We start from the raw sequence: 16,387 nt of genomic DNA, 5'->3' as shown, positions 1-16,387 counted from the left end.
GCCTGATTGTTCCTTAAGGCACTTCACTCCCAGATACCAGGTTTATCCAAGATACCCTCCCCTCCGTGTCCCCAGAATATGCAAGCAGTGGCCCAATCTTTTGGCAAACCAAAATGGAAGTAAACTGACACGTGTTTACATTTTACCTGTTGGTGGTGGCAGCCATGCGAAGCATCCACCATCCTAAGCACTTCAGGTCCCCACCAGCTGCCCCTGACTGACTTCTGATCTTAAAGTCCCTAGTACTCTCCTGGTGCCCGATTTTGAATGCTGTTCACAGTGTTAATGGCACAAGACTCAGGAATCTCCTCCAAACACTGGGCCCAGACGTAAGTCTCTCGATGCAGCTTACCCACCCCCCACCCCCGCCCCACTGCAATAACCTTCTGATCTCCCAACATCTGGACCTGCCTTCTTGATCCTTCTCAAGAATCTTGGTGAATCTGAGCAGAGTGACTTGCCTACCCTTCCCACTCCCATGTAGAAACCCCTCTGAAGTGTAGCACCCAGACCACGTCACCTCTGATAGGACTTCATGTAGGAAAAGATATGCTACTAACAGCAGAGGAATTTATAATCCAAACTAATTCTGTGTTTTTGTTTGTTTGTTTTTTAATGTGTCAGATATAAGAGTATTTATGATTCTCAGGCACCATTCTGAAGCAGCTGCTAAGAGGTCCTGAAATGAACTTCCAAGTCCTGGCCAACCCACTGTTCTGTGCACTATTTATATTCCTAAGGCCATCAGCTATGTCTGATATGGCTGATCATGAGGCCATGGCTAATGGACTACAGAATCCAGTGATACTGACAAGTAGCGATCACTTGTTTTGATCTTTACCTGGCTTCACCTTGTGGTGGGAGAGGCCGTGTGCCTTTGAGGAGTCTGAGCTCAGACGATGCATCTCCTCACCACAGCCTCGCCTCTGACCTCATCGCGAGAGCTGCATCACTTTCCCCTTTACTTCACTCAGCCTCTCACACCGATTACACCCAGCACATTTTAATCTTATCTTTCTCCCACATGTCCCACGTCCGTCTGTGGATGAGTCAGTGCAACTACTCCCGTCTGATGCTGGTCTGAAAACTAAGAACACTTTCCAAAGACAAAAACAAGAGGGGAAAAGATCAGAAAACAAAAAGAAGCCATGCTAAACACAAATCCTTGCATGCACTACATGCACTAGGACAAACACTTGGCTTCCTCTATGCACCTGGGCAGGTCCTTCATCACCCAGCAGGGAGGCCGGTGCCCCTGCCCTGCACTGAAAGTGACAGAGCAACCAGGATCCATGGGAAGCCTAGAATACTCAAGAGGCGAGGTCTCTGTTACATTTTAGCAGATACACCACAACGCGGCTGTTCATCTTTTCCCACTTTCGTCAGGATTCTGAAGCCAAGATAGCATGAGAATTTTGATTTCTGACTCCTAGACTATCACTGGAGAAATTCCAGACATAGCAAATGATTGAAAGCAGTGGTTCTCGAACTTCGACTTACAATACAATTACCTGGAGGCCTTGTTACAGCACAGGTCGCTGGGCCCAGAGTTTCTGATTCAGTATGTCTGGGGTGGGCCCAAGAATCTGCATTTCCAACAGATCCTTGGATGTTCCTAGGCAGAGCTGGCACTGCTGATCTGGAGACCACACTTAGAAAAGCGTGAGTTTAACGCAAGAAACTACAGGAGAACCAGAGGAGATTGCAAAAAGGACACCGACTTCATGTGTCTCAGTTTTCAAGTCTTACGCAATCACTTGAAATAGCACCATCTCTTCTTACAAATTCCTGAAAACTTCAAAATAAGTTAACTGGGGTCCAGTGGAGACTAGAAAAACAAGTGGGAGTTGGAAACTTTTAAAAAACCACATTCATTTATAGGAAAGGAAGTACAGGAGGAGATCCTAGATAAACACAGTTAAAGTAATGATGCCCTTGTCCCAGAAGCCAACTGTTCTTCATTTTATTTTAAATTCTTTCTTATTGATTTTGAGGGGCAGGGAGGGAGATGGAGAAGGGGAGAGAGGGAAACATCTATTTGTTTGTTCTGCTTATTTATACATTCATTGGTTGATTCCTGTATGTGCCCTAACTGGGAACTGAACCCACAGCCAACTGTTCTTTTAGCTCCCAAATCAACAGTGCTCCTTTTGAAATGGAGCTTTTAGAGAGCAAACTCCACACTGTAATCTCCCCATGGAGGAAAGTATGGAAATAGATCTAAAAGTTAATACAAAAATAGTGGATAACTTCCACAGTCAGAATCTCTCATTTTTCTAAGACAATGGTTCTCAACACTAACTATACATTGTAATCACATGGGAGCTTTAAATATAGGTGCCCAGACCCCATACCTAGAGATTCTGCCCTAATTGGTCTAGGACGGGACCTAGACACATGTGTTTTTTAAAGTCCTGGGCAATTCTCAAATGCAATGACTTTGAAAACCACTGATACAGGAGAAAAGTCACAGAGAGATAATAGGTAGATGAGAATGAGAGAAGAAGCCTCCTTTAGATAATGTCTGGGAAACATAAAAGGAAAGAATGGAGAGCAGTTGGGAACAACTAGGACAAGTGAAACTAAAACTCTTAGAGTTTGAGATGGATCTAAGGATCAACCAAACATCAGAAGTCTTGGGTTCAGCCTTGGCTGGTATGGCTCAGTGGACTGAGTGCCAGCCTGTGAACCAAAGGGTCGCCAGTTCAATTCCCAGTTAGGGTACATGCCTGTGTTGTGGGCCAGGTCCCCAGTTGGGGGTGCGTAAGGGGCAACCACACATTGATGTTTCTCTTCCTCTCTTTTCTCCCCCCCTTCCCCTCTCTCTAGAAATAAATTTTTTTTTTTTTAAAGGTCTTGGGTTCAAAATCAGAAATGGCCAGGTGATCAAGGAAGTGCTCTCATTTGCCAAAGACCTGGTAACAGACCAAAGACCTATCAGGAAACCCTTTTAACAAGATATAGTGTTTTTTTTTTTTGTTTTTTTTCAGAAGAGTTAATAACTAGAAACTTGAGGCAAAGAGCTGTAGCTCCTTACAGACAAATCATCTAAAGGTTCAGCTTTGAAATCATGTATCTGAAAAAACAGTTAACACTTATCCCATAGCAAAATAATTTTTTTTTCTTTAAAGTGGGGGCAAGAGGAAAGAGACTAAAGAAGTAATTCTCAGAGCACTTGGTAATTGAAACTATCCTCCCAGTAACCACACTGACAAGCGAGTTTTCAAAGTTATAAGATCATGTGATGCAGATGATAAAATCAAGATAGGGTTATTTTCTTTTCTTCCTTCTTCAGTAGCATAGATGCATGAAGTAACAAGCTGGGGTAAATGTCTGAAAGCCTTATGATCCTGTTTAAGCCAGAATGATGAACACAAAACAGACCAGGGAATCTCAGAGCAGGTAACACAGTTATCAAGTGAAATTATCTCTACTCACATAAACAAGGTAACACTGGGAGCCCAGGAGAAAAATCCAGATGTATTTCTACTTCATTAATAGTTAAAAATAATTAAATTCAAAGTTTTTATTTGATTAAAAAACTAAAATGGATAAATCTGCACCTTAAAAATGAGAATTTTTATAAAATTCATTTGTCAAGTAATTACTTTAAAATTCACTTAGAAGACAGAAGTTTTCACTAGCACAAGTCAGCTTTCCTAATAACACATGGTACTATACTTACTCAGTACTAACTGCCCACAGACTGACTCAAAGCATTTCCTGATTTTATAAGATAGAAATAAACATACCTACTTAACGATTTCTACAGTCATATGCCAAATTTCACCTTAGCAACTAATGTGAAGGTAGAAAGTAGTGAGGCCTACACTATGGCCCAAATGACCTAGACTTTCAGCCTGACATAAGGATCTTTATGGAAAGGGAGGACGTGAAATAGGACTGATTTAGATCATTCAGTTCAGCAGAGGACATGCATCTATTCAAACAGAAGGCTGTAAGCTTATCTTTATTGGACAGGGTTGGAGATAGAAGGCCTGATCTAGGCCACTAATTTCAAGAAAAGTATACTTGCTCACCTAGGAAGTTATCTATCAGGAGCTTAAGAGCCCAAGTGTGAAGCAAGCACCCTCACACTGGTATTAGTGCAAATATAACTTTAAAATAATCAGGCTTACAACATCTTCATAGCCCAATCCAGGCTTCTCAGGGTTACACAAATGACTCACCTAATCTAACTGATCATTAATTATCCTTTTAAAGAAATTCGGAAGAATGCTTGGGCTCAGAGTTCCAATTTCAGTCCATGAGCCATTATTTATTTGAATGACAGGTATATTATACATGGCAAATTAATCTGTTAATGGAACTGTACGCCCCTTTCATTCTACCAACTGGGGGCGGGGATGGGGTCGGGAAGTGCCCAATACGGACTAAGTTAGAGATGTATGAAGGGTTAGATTAACAAGTCCTTCGATTGGAAAGGAATGCTGGTTGGAAGCGCCATGACAACTCTTGTATACGGTAAAAACTCTGGAAGAGCTACAGCAACACTGAGTTTTAAACTAGGTAAGTTTTTTTTTTAGAATTTACCAACATGAAAAATTCTAATAAGGAGATCTAGAGAAAGCATTTTACTTTATAAAACCATTAATTAGAGTATTATATTGAGTTTTTAAAAAAATATTAAGTAAAATAAAAATGAAAAATGAGATAAAGGAGAGGAAGGTGAGCAAGAGGCTTTAAACATAACTCAGCTGAACTTAACATGAAATATGAAACCAAGGCAGTTATCTAGATAATTTATGATGAAAGAAATACCATTTTTAAAATCAATTATTAGGACAATTTAGGGGAAAAAATCAGTTGAGACTTGAATTATGTAAGTTAATGACTTAACTATCCACTTGATCTTTCTAATGTACTACCAATTTTCAAGGAGACATCTCACAAGCTGTACTGGATATAATTTTCTGCCATCTTTAAGCTTCCGGTTTATACCCAGATGTGCACCTTTAGAAGTCCACCGTGGCATGGCCACCTGCTGCCACCATTCCTCCAGCCTGTCGCCTCCCCCACAGCACAGCTATGCTCGACTATCGAGCAGAACCGTTCTGCCTGCTCCACATTTATCACAGGGTTTCAGCCTATCTTCTGGACACAATCCAGACACTACTCACCTATCTTTACTATGAAACTGCGAGTTCTGAAATTTTTTCCAACACACAAATGAGATTAGTATTCTGCTAACCACGGTTTATCTTAGGGCACATGGGTTCTGCGGTCCCGGGGCCAATTAAAACCATCATTTTAGGTCCTACTCATACATACTTTTACCTTGAAGACAAAAGCAGTAAACTCTTCAATAGAAATAAACACTTCAACCTGGACAGCAGCTTACATTATGCAACATTTTTTTATTCCGTCTTGGCAGCCTGCCTTTAAACCCTAGTTAACTGCACTGCAAAAAGTCAACCACTTCACAAAATATTTTTAATACCTTTAATTATGAGATCTGATCTGGCAGCCAAACTTCTGCCAGGAACTTCTTGTAAATTTTTTTCCCCTGAAATCCATTTTTCTTGGTGTGGTGTTTCCATTCATCTACCTACCTGAAGCCTGTGCAAATAAAGATACCCTGTCCTCCCAAGGCAAAATTTCTCAGAGATAATATATAGTCTACCCCAAAATATTTCTACACACAATGTATCACTTGATTAGTTCTAAGGAGGACACTCTGTATCTGACCCATAGTAAGCTATGGTCACACATGTCAGCGACCAAACAGAAATCAATCCCCAAAACAAACAGGTTTCTAAAAAAACTCTAACGCCACTCCTGCTCCCCCACTAAGCCCAAGCACTGACTCAACTTGTGATTAGTTCATGCAAAAATCAAGGGAAGGAGCCTAAACCATGGGTCCAAGTCCACTTCCCCACCAACACACAGAGAGGTGTCAGTTACCCTAAGGCAGCCACACTAGGAAGATAAGCATTCAGGACAGTATGACTTGAGGCTTTGTGGTAATATACATAAAGAATGTGGCACATAGCAGCAACTTTTTAAATGGCAGCTATTTTTAAAAGGTACAAAATTCCAGTTATAAACTAAACAAGTCATGGGGATATAATATACAGCGTGGTGACTATAGTTACTACTGTATTTACATATTTGAAAGTTGCTATGAGAATAAATCTTAAAAAATTCTCATCGCGTATACATAAATCTGTAACTGTGTGGCAATGGATGTTCACTAGGAGCTGAGGGGACTCTAGAGAGGTTCTGGATTAGCCTTACCACTATCAGCGACAACAGTGAACCTGATAGGGCTCCACCTTCTCAAGCCCTGACTGGACAGGGAAGAGAGAATTCTTTTTTAACACCATCCTCCACTGAAGACCCTAGACTCTTCTCTCTCCTTGAAGACTAACTGTTGTAGACCAAAGCTATCACCCAGACCACATGACCTTAGTGTAAATCTCAAAGTCCATACTTCACAAGGACAGCCACACCATGAACTTCCAAAACTGGGTCAAGAAGGAGCAATTTAATAAAGGGAGTGGAGAGGGAGCCTAGGAGAAACTGTAGTAGAAATGGGAGAGGGGGAACAGTTCTACTAGTTCTAACTAGGAAAGGAAGAAGAGTCATATCATCCCCTTTCAGTATCAAGCCCCAGAACAAGGCTATCCTCATGGGTTGAGGACATGGTGATCCAAAAGCAGCTCCAAGTATCGGAAACACCGGTTTATAGACACATTCTGCGCTCTCAAGGCTCTTACATTGTACTTGGGAATACACAGGAGTCATAAAAAATGACAAGAAAAACAGACAGGAGTCAGGGGCAGGCTGGGTGGAGTGGGGTGGATGGAGCAGGCTTTTTCAGCAAGGTGAGCTGAGGTGCTGATAGGGAATGCAAAGAGAGAAACACAGCTCCTCTGCGTGGGCCAGCCCACATGAGGGGGAGGGGAGCAGAGGAGAGCAAATGAAGTAATAGTTTGCAGAAACAGAGGCACTGACACGAACAGCTGTGAAACCACAATGGTTAGCAGCAGACATTACAGAAGAGCGGTGCTCAGGGCTCCCGAGAACACACTTAACTCTGCTTCCTCACCTGTAAAATAAAGTAGTTAGATGATCTCTAAGGCCTCCTTTAGTTCTGAATTTGAGGCAAGAAGTATTGCAGATAAGCTGTCTGTATCAAAGCTCCACACCCCCTCAGAGCCCATACTTTCAAACCAGGCCCCAGGAACCAGAACTGGGGATCCCAGACAAGTCCAGGACCCTGGGTATGCTCTAATCTAGGTGGATTTGGGAAAGCCCCAGCTTGTCCCAAACAGGCCCAAACTACAGCAGCCATGTTACCATGGCGTTGTAGCTCCAAAGCAAGCTGAAAACAATCTGCAGAGAATTAAAGGCCAGCTCCGCACCAGAGCTTGACACCAACTTTGCCATCAGCAGAGCTGAAACACTAGGGAAAGCAGAAGTACACATGTGAAAAAAGAGAGAGGCTGGACAATAATGACAAGTTCACAGAGCACAGATTTGCATGTTTATTTTCTGTCCTCCCCCAATAGAATGTGAACTCCTGTGAACTGGAACCTTATTTGTCTTTGCTACTACCAGACCCCTGGGGCAAGCTGAATACCCTGCACACAGTATGCCTTTCATAAATACTTGTTCAATGAATGAAATGGCATGTGATGCAAATGGGTAAAAAGAGTGTTCTCTTTCCAATCTTTTACTCACTCCCAGTACCCCAGCTGTAACACTCGCTGACACTCACCTACCTGTATGTATGTCATCCCAAGTTCCTTCCTAAAGCAGCAAAAAGCCAAAGTGGATCTTCAGGACCCCTCAAGTTGTGAAACACGAAAGGATGAGGAGAAAAAAGAAGAGGCGAAAATAGGATCAAGTCTGTTCCCTACCGGCAGAATGGAGTGGGCATAAAAACAAAATGAATTCCACACTCTCTCCAGCCCCGGGAATCTGGAATCTGATGCATCAGCAATGGGTAAGTGGGATACTGCCCAGAATGCACGGGACTAAACCGTCATATCTTTGCATTTTTAAATCAAGGTCTTTAGATGGAGTCTGCTGAATTTGTCCAGAGCAAGTAAGTGACCTTTTAGTGGGACAAGGCCTTTCCATTAATTTTCCCAAATAAAAATATCTTGCAGGTTTTAGGAAAGAATCACAAGTAGAGTATTAAAAAGTTTAACTACAAGATGTTCTTGGATGGTGCCATTCTCTTAAAATAGAACTCTCCTAAACTCTCCTAGAAATCTGTGTAGTTTCATTTCATTTTCTAAGGAGATAAACATATCAAAACAAACACTTAGCTTCTCCATTAAAGAAAGAGTCTCTCTGCTACATGGGCTCAAAGATCAAAGTCTAAAAGGGCCAATTTCTTCACTTCATAGGTCGATGACACAGCTTTGAAAAGAGGAAAAACAGCCCCCTAGTGTACCGCTGCTGTAGGAAGAGGAAGTATGTTAGTTGAGAATCACTGACGATGACAGTACTGCCAAAGGAAATTACAAAATAGCATTTTGGCAACACGGGCCGAGCAGAAGACAGATTCCTGACACCCGACCATAACTGGCCCCTTGGTGAGTTACTCGAAAGGTGACAGGTCAAAATCATGAGCCAGTATGGAATTACTATGATTTTTGTCATTGTGAAATTTTAAATATATGTATGTATTTTGAAACATAAAAATTGCAGTGAAAATAACATTTTCTTAGTAAAGTACGTTGAAAAGGAAATGGATGCATTAATCTAAAAAACTAGAACAGTGGGCACATAAACAGGCTTCGTGCGGCAGGTCAGCTCTCACCTTGGGAAGATGCTCTAAGAGTGCACATTCTCCTAAGAGGGGAAGACCCAGTCTCTTGAAGAACTACTCTCTGTGGCAGCAGCAGACGACATCACAAAGTATCCTTCATGTGTTAAGTTGTGAGACCCACTACAGAAACTCCAGAGTACCTAATGTCTCTGTGCCCTGACCCATGGGAAATGCAGGTATATGAGTGCATGTAGGAGAGTAAGTGATCAACAGGCCTTACAAGGTAAACTGGAGTCCTAGAGTTACACCCAAGACAGGAGGAACTGAAAAAACTCACCAGTTTAATTACGGGTGCAGTGCAAGTAAGCTTAATGTGAATTGAAGGAAATGTAACCTTTTCCCCTCTTAACCACATCTGATTATTCATTTCTACTTTAATGCCTGAGGCAAAAGAACCTGTGAGATAGCCATCACCTTTCTCCCTGGTACAGTATGCATCTGACAAACCGAAGTTAACCAGGAACTTCCTCTTTTTGTTAAAATGCTCTTTTTTTGCCACTTTTGTCACTCCACAGTTCCCAAATACACATACTGATAGGCACCGGACAGCTATACAAACATGATGCACTCACTCAGCCATCAATATTCACCTGTCTTTCTGATGCAGAAACAATAACCAAGACATTTTTAGATTGGGAGGCAAATATGTTCTTCAGGAAAGTAACTGCTACTTATGTTAGGGCTACTCATTTCTTAGTAAATAACCTTTTAAAAAGATCAATTTAAAGAGGAAAAGAGTGTGATTAAGAACAAAAACCTCTAGAACTGTGGCTACTAACTACCTTTGTACTAAGTAGCCATGTGATCTTAGAAAAGTCATTAACTTGAAGAATCAGGTTCCTCACCTATATAAAATAAGGGGGTTGAACGAGCTCAGCAAATCTCATTCTGGCTGTACATTAGAATCACCTGAGAAACTGCAAACTTCTCTCCCTCCCGAAACGACAAACACTAATCCACTGATCAGCACCATTAAATCAGATTCTCTGGTTATTGGTAGTTCTTATAAGTTCCCAGGTGGTCCTAACATGCAACCAGGACTTCAGACCATTAGTTTCAATTCTGATTCTCCAAGGCTTCTTTTCTAATTCTTTCATTCTATGGTCTTAGGGTGATAATTCTGGTTATAGGCTCTCATAATGCAATGGTCCAAAAAGCCACAAAGAAGGAAGGCCTAGACCCTGCGTACTGTGCCTGTGTGCGCACATGACTAAGAGACATTAACCTGAATTCTAGACAATTTTTAGAGGTTAAATACCCGAATGCATAACTCAGAATGAAAGTAGTGTGATTTACATGCGCACGTATGCTTCCAAAATGACTAATCATAAATAGGAATCAACTCCTGAAACTTGGACACATGAACATGGGTCACAATTAGCTCCTGACCTCTCTCCCTTTTCCTCTTCTGCCTCCACTAAACCACAAGCACAAAAAGGGCTGGCTATTAGTCATAATTGGAATATGAAACCAGCCCCAGTTTCAAAGGGCCTTCTTCATCGTCAAAGGATTGGAAGTTCTTGAATGGCTGCATCTTTTGAGAAAGGCTGCCTTAGAAAAACTCTTTAACTAAATTATATCTCTATAGCCTTCCAGAATTAGTTGTCACGTAATAACTCTGAAATGGAATTGGTGTAAAAAGTCACAGTAAAAAAATCACTAAATGTGGGCCCTGTAAACATATTAAGGCTTGAAAGTTTCAATGTAGAGTATATCATAAAATTTTGGTTAAAGAGAAGACAACAGAGGAGTAAATAAGAAACTGAGACCAAAAAATGTTTAGGACATAAAACCACAAAATTTATGACTCGGCCCAAAATCTCTATCGCAAATCCTGCAAACTACATGAAAATAGAATTAGCCCAATCCCAATTCACAGTTATTTTTGATATATCGCTTTCTCACACAAATCTTTTTTTAAAAATCAAATGCTATTAAACTGTTATTTTAACTATGAGCAAAACAGCAAAAAAATGCTACTTGTTGAATTAAATTACTTCTGTAATCTTAAAAATCAGGAAAGGTGAAAATCCTTCCTAGGTTAACTTTTTCAACTACATTAAAAGTTCCTAACTTTAACGGTCTGTGCACCAAATTCAAAACATGTAGGACTAAATTTTAGGTGCAAGAAATTTGAAAAATATTCCAAACCTCCAAATCTATCTTCTTAGATAATATGAACTCACCGCTGCCTGACACTGTACACTGAGATTAACCCTTGCTATCCACTTCAAACTGTTTTTAAAAAGTATCACATTAGCTTTGAAACTGAACTCAGCCTTTCTGTGAAACCCCTCATATCATACAACCATCATTCCTTTGCAAAGCAATAAAATTAAACCAAATGTAACATTCATAGTGTCAGCATGTGTTAAAAGAAATGAAACAGATTTGTAGAATAATATTAAAGCAAACATTTTGCTTTTAAAGTTTATTTACTCTAAACAAGGTTGAAATCTAAATAAGGCCTCTCCAGTTCTGGCCATAATTTTTTTTTGTTTTAAGGCAGTTTGCAAGGGGTTTATTTTTAAGTAAATTAAGCCAATACACTAAATTTTTTAGCATTTCATATACAGTCTCTTCCCCCGCGCTTCAGTTCTCCATTAAGGTCAAACTTTTCTTATTGTATACACTTACTGGAACCCAGAAAGATACAGGATCTCCAAAAACAATAAAGAGACAGGCAGAGGAAGCAACTACCTATTTTAAAAAAAAAGCTAACTGCAAATAGAAGCAACTGATTAGCAATTTGTATCTCCAACTGCAGGACTCTCTTTTGCCTGGTACTGACACATTCGTATCTTGGGGGAAGGGGGCCAAGAGGAGCAAAGCAGCTGGGTATCAGCGGGGGCACGAGAGCTAATCTCTTTGGATGCCCAACTGCAGGAAGTCATTACATCATAGCCCTTTCCACACCTCTCTCCCTACCACGTGCCCAGTGCCCCCAAGAGGCTGAAAAGGAACAGTAGAGAGCCTCTCTTCAGGTTCACTTATTGATAGAAACCATTACAGCCCAGCCCTGCCCCCAAACCTCCCTCCCCAAGGCCTCGGTGAGACACCAGGCCTCCAGTCCTCCACCTCTGGACCCCATCTCAAACAACGCCTGAGTCCAGGCTTCAGTCGGAGCAGCAGGTGCGGCCAGGCCGCGTAGAGGTAGCAGACTGGCCCGTTTCAGGCCCCAGAACATCTCACAGGCCACTGGAGGCAGATTTACTGAAGGGACATCTCTCAGAAATAATGGTGTCAATAGCGAAACGGCCAAGAAAAGGTTTGCAACCACGGATTTTTCTAATGATATCTTTATGCCTGTGGGAGTTAACACCCGCAAACCCGAAAGTTGGACCCAAGGGTCTCATCCAGCTAGTGACAACACACCGTGCTCCTGGAAAACACAAATCCAACTGCTCGTCCCCGCACCGAGTCCAAACACAATCCCACGTCCCCTCGCTCCACCCGTAACGCCCTCGCCACACTGGTGAATTCTACTCCAAAGTTGGCCGCGGACCTACCTACTACGCGATGTCCCTGAAATCTAGCAAGTACACTCCTGTCCATCCTTCCCACGCCGCAGTCCCTAGCCCCCTCTGCGAACCTGGCCGCGCCTGAAACTTCCCAAGAAGCCTCCTTTTCCCCGCCATCCCTCCGCAGCCATCCCCAGGTACTAGGTACCCCTCCTCAGAAATCACTTACAAACCCCAAACCCTAACAGCGGAGGCTCTCTGCCAACCCCTCTCCTCCGCACTGGCAGGAGCGCTCCGACGAATCGAAGGCGCGTCTCGCACTGCGCAGGAGGCCCGGCGGGTCCCATCGCCCGCCCGAGGTGGGTACGCACCTTCCAGCCCGCAGAGCTGTTGCTGTCGCCCTTATCCTTGAAGTAGGGCACGCAGCGCACCATCCACTCGTAGATCTGGGACAGAGTGAGCCGTTTGTCCGGGGAACTCTCGATGGCGCGAGTGATCAGATCGGCGTAGGACAGGTTCCCCCAGGCGTTCCGCCGCGACGAGCATTTCCTCGGCTGCCCAGAGCCCCCAGCCGCCCCTGGCTGCGGCGGTGGCAGTGGCTGCTGAGGTTGCAGCGGCGTCTGCGTTCCCCCGCTCAGCGCACCCGCCGCGGGAGCTGGCCCAGACCCCGGGTCCTGCCCTCCGGGAGCCAGTAGCCTGGCCGAGTCCTCAAGGAGCATTCCAGCGCCCAGAGTGCTGCTCCCACCGCCGCCGATCGCCATGGCCGAATTGGCCCTACCGCCGCCGTCCTCGTCGTCTTCATCGTCCTCCTCCTCGGGGATCATGGAGTCAGCGGCCGCCTCCCCCGAGGGTTTCGCTGGGCTTCCCTGGAGCTCTGGCCTCTGCAGGGGCCACGTACAGGAGCGCGGCCGACTCTGAGGCTCGAACTCAGGGTCCAGCTCCACTTCGAGCGGAGAGAGCGGGGCCGGGGAGGCCGGCGCCTCTGCCATCTTCGCCGCCCGCCCGCGGCTCGGGCTCTCGCGCTCCCTTCTCTGCCCGGGCGGGGTGCGGCGGGGGAGGGACGGGGACGCCGCGAAGGCTAGAGCTCCCAGGCGCCGCCGCCGCCGCCGCTACTGCCGCCGCCGCCTGGGGAAGCACGAGAGGAGAGAGAAGGGGAGTTGGTTATCCCGGGCTGAAGCCCAGTCCTCCGCGAGTCCTCACCCGCCGCCGCCGCTTCTCCACCGCACAGTGCCCGCCTCCCAAGAGCAGGCAGACCTGGAGACGTGCGTCCCGCGAACCTGGCGCAGCAGACACCGCCCCCTGGCCAGGCCGCCGGGGAGACGCGGGCGAATCCACAGGCTCGCACGGGGCAGCCCCCTCCCCCCGCCGCCGCCCGATCCGCAGGTCTCTCCTGGGCTAGGTGGCTGGGCGGGGACGAAGGGGGAGGGGCGGGGGCGGGGGAGGGGCGCGGCCCGCGCCTTTAAAGCGGGCAGCAGCTAGAGCTGGCGCACCCTAGCCGCGGTCCGAGCCCGAGCTCCGGCGGGCGTGCGTTTGTTTATGTTTCGCCCCAGCCCGTTCAAGTGCTTCCCGCGGCGCTGCCGTCAAAGTCTGTGGCGTCTTCGTTCCCCGTCCCTACCGCCTCCACGGCCCCCAGTTACCGCCCCCCCGCCAGCGGAGGGACCCAAGCCCGGAGAGGGCGCGGGCATCTCCCTTCTCCCCTCCTGGCCCGCAGGCCGCCAGGGCGAACGTGAGTTCGAGCGCCGTCGGACCCTTGTCACTTCCAGAAAAAAAATACGGGAAGGGGGACACGCAGCTCGGAGAGTGTTCGCAAAGGGTCGAGCCGAGCAGAAACGGCTACTTTAGGGTTTTGTGTGGTTTATTTTCTCACGGACGTTCTGCCCTCCACCCCTTTCCCAGTAAAGGACGAGGGGGAGGGGGCAAGTCGGAACATAAATCTTCCAACAGGTCAGGAAGCGCCAACTCTCCCGGGCCGCCAGAAAACCCGGACCAGCACGTTCATCACCTCCTTGCTCCTGCTGCTGCCATCTTGACAGTTTTCCCCCCTTCGCTCAAGTCCTTTAAAAACACTAGCGGGAAAGAAGAGAGGAGCGCACATCGAGTCACGGGGAGGGAAAAGGGAAGCGCCTGGCCCAGCTCGGAAGCAGATCCGGAGTCACCGGGAAGGTGGCCGACCCGCTGCACAGCTCCGGCGCCTACCTCGGTTCCTTCCCTTCAGGGACAAGGTGGGAGGACGCACAATCCCGCGCGGGCCCGGGGCACAGCGAAGAGGAGGCGCGCAACCTCGGCGAAGGAGAGGCGCTTCGGCCGCCGCCGCAGCCCGCCTGAGGAACCGCCTGTCAGCCTGCGCGCCGCCACCTTCCACATTCCTCCTCCTCCCTTTCACGAGCAGGGCGGCCGCCGCAGCAGCACAAAGTTATAGACACACGCAGGGTGCCTCAACCTAAGATGACGGCGGGCGGGTCCCCGCCCAGGGGGAGGGCTGGGCGGCCGGCCCGTGTGTGCTGGTGTCTGTGTGTGTGTGTGTGTGTGTGTGTGTGTGAGTTTGTGCGCTCGCGTGCGCGCCTGCGCGACTCGGCTCCGCGGGGCTGCGGGCGTGGGTGTCGGTGAGCGCCTCGGGTCGGACTTGGCTGGCTCCCGCAGCAGTCCCCGCCGGGCTCTTGCTCCCACCCCAGAGCCTCAACAACAACAAAGCGCGACGCTGGCCCTAAAGAGGGAGGTGAGCGCCCAGAGCTCCAAACGCTCCACGAGCGCATCTGAGTGGTCTCTTTGACTCGGGGCAGGGCGCTTAGTACGCGGGGTCCCCGGCAGGCGCGCCTGTCCCCTAGGCTCTGGGCCTGCCCCAGTGTCCGGTTCTCAGAACCGGACACCAGGTAACACCCGAGATAAGATGCTGACCGCAGATGGTAAGGGTTACCACGGCGTGGAAATACTGACAAGCGAAGATGTTGGTCCCTTTAGGACCTCGATAAGCTGATGCCCTCAGATTTGATCGAGCACCAAGAGGTTTGCACTGAGTTTCACCCAGGACGCTCGAGAGCAATCGTGTTTCACTTTTTATGATTTCATGACAAACGAGGGGAGAAGTGTAACTAACTCAGAAAAAAGCAAATTATTCCCCTATTCCAAATGAAAGAGCAGATTTTGAACAAATGTGAATGCAAAATCATTTTATTCTAATTTGTAAATGACTGCAAACGTCTAATTGTGCATTTTTTACTTTTTTTTAAAAAGACAGCTTTATAAGTCTTTATCCAATCATCAGTGCCCAAATCATTCATCTATGAAATAAGAATAGACTACATGCTACATGCACACGAAAACTCTCCACTTGTGTTTATAAAAATCTTCCCCCTCCCACCCCCCACCCCCTACCCCCTCTAAACCCTTCCAGGTCACTGGAGATAGCGTCTACAGCCGGGCGCGCACCACCCTGATACACAAAAAAGTCCAACCAAGCGTACGCAGAAGTCCGCCCACTCGGCTAACTCCAGGCTCCGGGCTTTGCGCGCGGCCCGTCACTCAAGTGACGCGCGGCCCCGCCCCTGCACCAAGCTAGTTTGACGCGTACAAACAGATGATGTCATTGTATCCGCACGCGCGTGACCCGGGAGCTCTATACTGCGAAGCCATTCGCTGCCCGGCTTATTCGTCAAGCCACACCGCGCGCTGACTGGCCGCGGCCTCAAGTCTCCAGGTCCCAGATTCCCCTCTCCGCCCCCCGCACTCCCCCCCCCAGCAAATAATAAACAATCGAGTAAAATTCTAAGAGGTGGGAGGGAGGAGGAGAGAAACCATAAGCCAATCCTTCGCGCGCTAATGGAGGGAAAGTTAATAAGAGAGGAACGTGAGAGGACTGGGGTGGTGACGGGTGGGAGACAGCAGACCTGGGGCGATGGGTCCCGCCGCGATGAAGTGTCATCGGAGGAGGAAAGTCGGAGAGCACTCTGCGGGGCGCGCCCGAAGTAGGGGGTGGCGCTAAGGCCCCGGAGCCGTCGCACTTCGGGGGCTTGGGGGCTGTGCGCGGCCCGCAGAGGGGGGAGGAGCCTGAGCAGCGCCGGATCGGCGCAGGCGGAGCCCACTGACACGTGCGGGAGGAGGGCAGGCGCGCGCCGCACGGGCT

The 16,387-nt window shown here is 47.0% G+C and overlaps 1 protein-coding gene across 2 annotated transcripts in view; it reads right to left on the bottom strand.

The window, feature by feature from the left end:
- FOXO3 (forkhead box O3) overlaps positions 1-16,170 on the bottom strand; it is a 111,797-nt gene extending 95,627 nt beyond the window's left edge. Inside the window, exons 1-2 of one of the 2 annotated variants that reach the window (XM_054569800.1) lie at positions 16,152-16,170; positions 12,639-13,392 (exon numbers count right to left, since the gene is read on the bottom strand). In XM_054569800.1, coding sequence (XP_054425775.1) covers positions 12,639-13,256 — 618 coding nt within the window. In that variant the 5' untranslated portion in view covers positions 13,257-13,392; positions 16,152-16,170. Of the gene's footprint in view, positions 1-12,638; positions 13,393-14,463; positions 14,754-16,151 lie in introns of those variants that run through there. The other variant, XM_054569799.1, reaches the window with a different exon arrangement.
- Between the last annotated feature and the right edge of the window lie 217 nt (positions 16,171-16,387).

The sequence above is a fragment of the Pteronotus mesoamericanus genome, unplaced genomic scaffold (genome assembly GCF_021234165.1).
Source record: "Pteronotus mesoamericanus isolate MK-2021 breed Mesoamerican mustached bat unplaced genomic scaffold, CSHL_Meso_final contig_20, whole genome shotgun sequence".
Classification (NCBI taxonomy): domain Eukaryota; kingdom Metazoa; phylum Chordata; class Mammalia; order Chiroptera; family Mormoopidae; genus Pteronotus; species Pteronotus mesoamericanus.
Note: the sequence above shows the minus strand (reverse complement) of the source record. Positions and strands in the feature narration are given on the sequence as shown.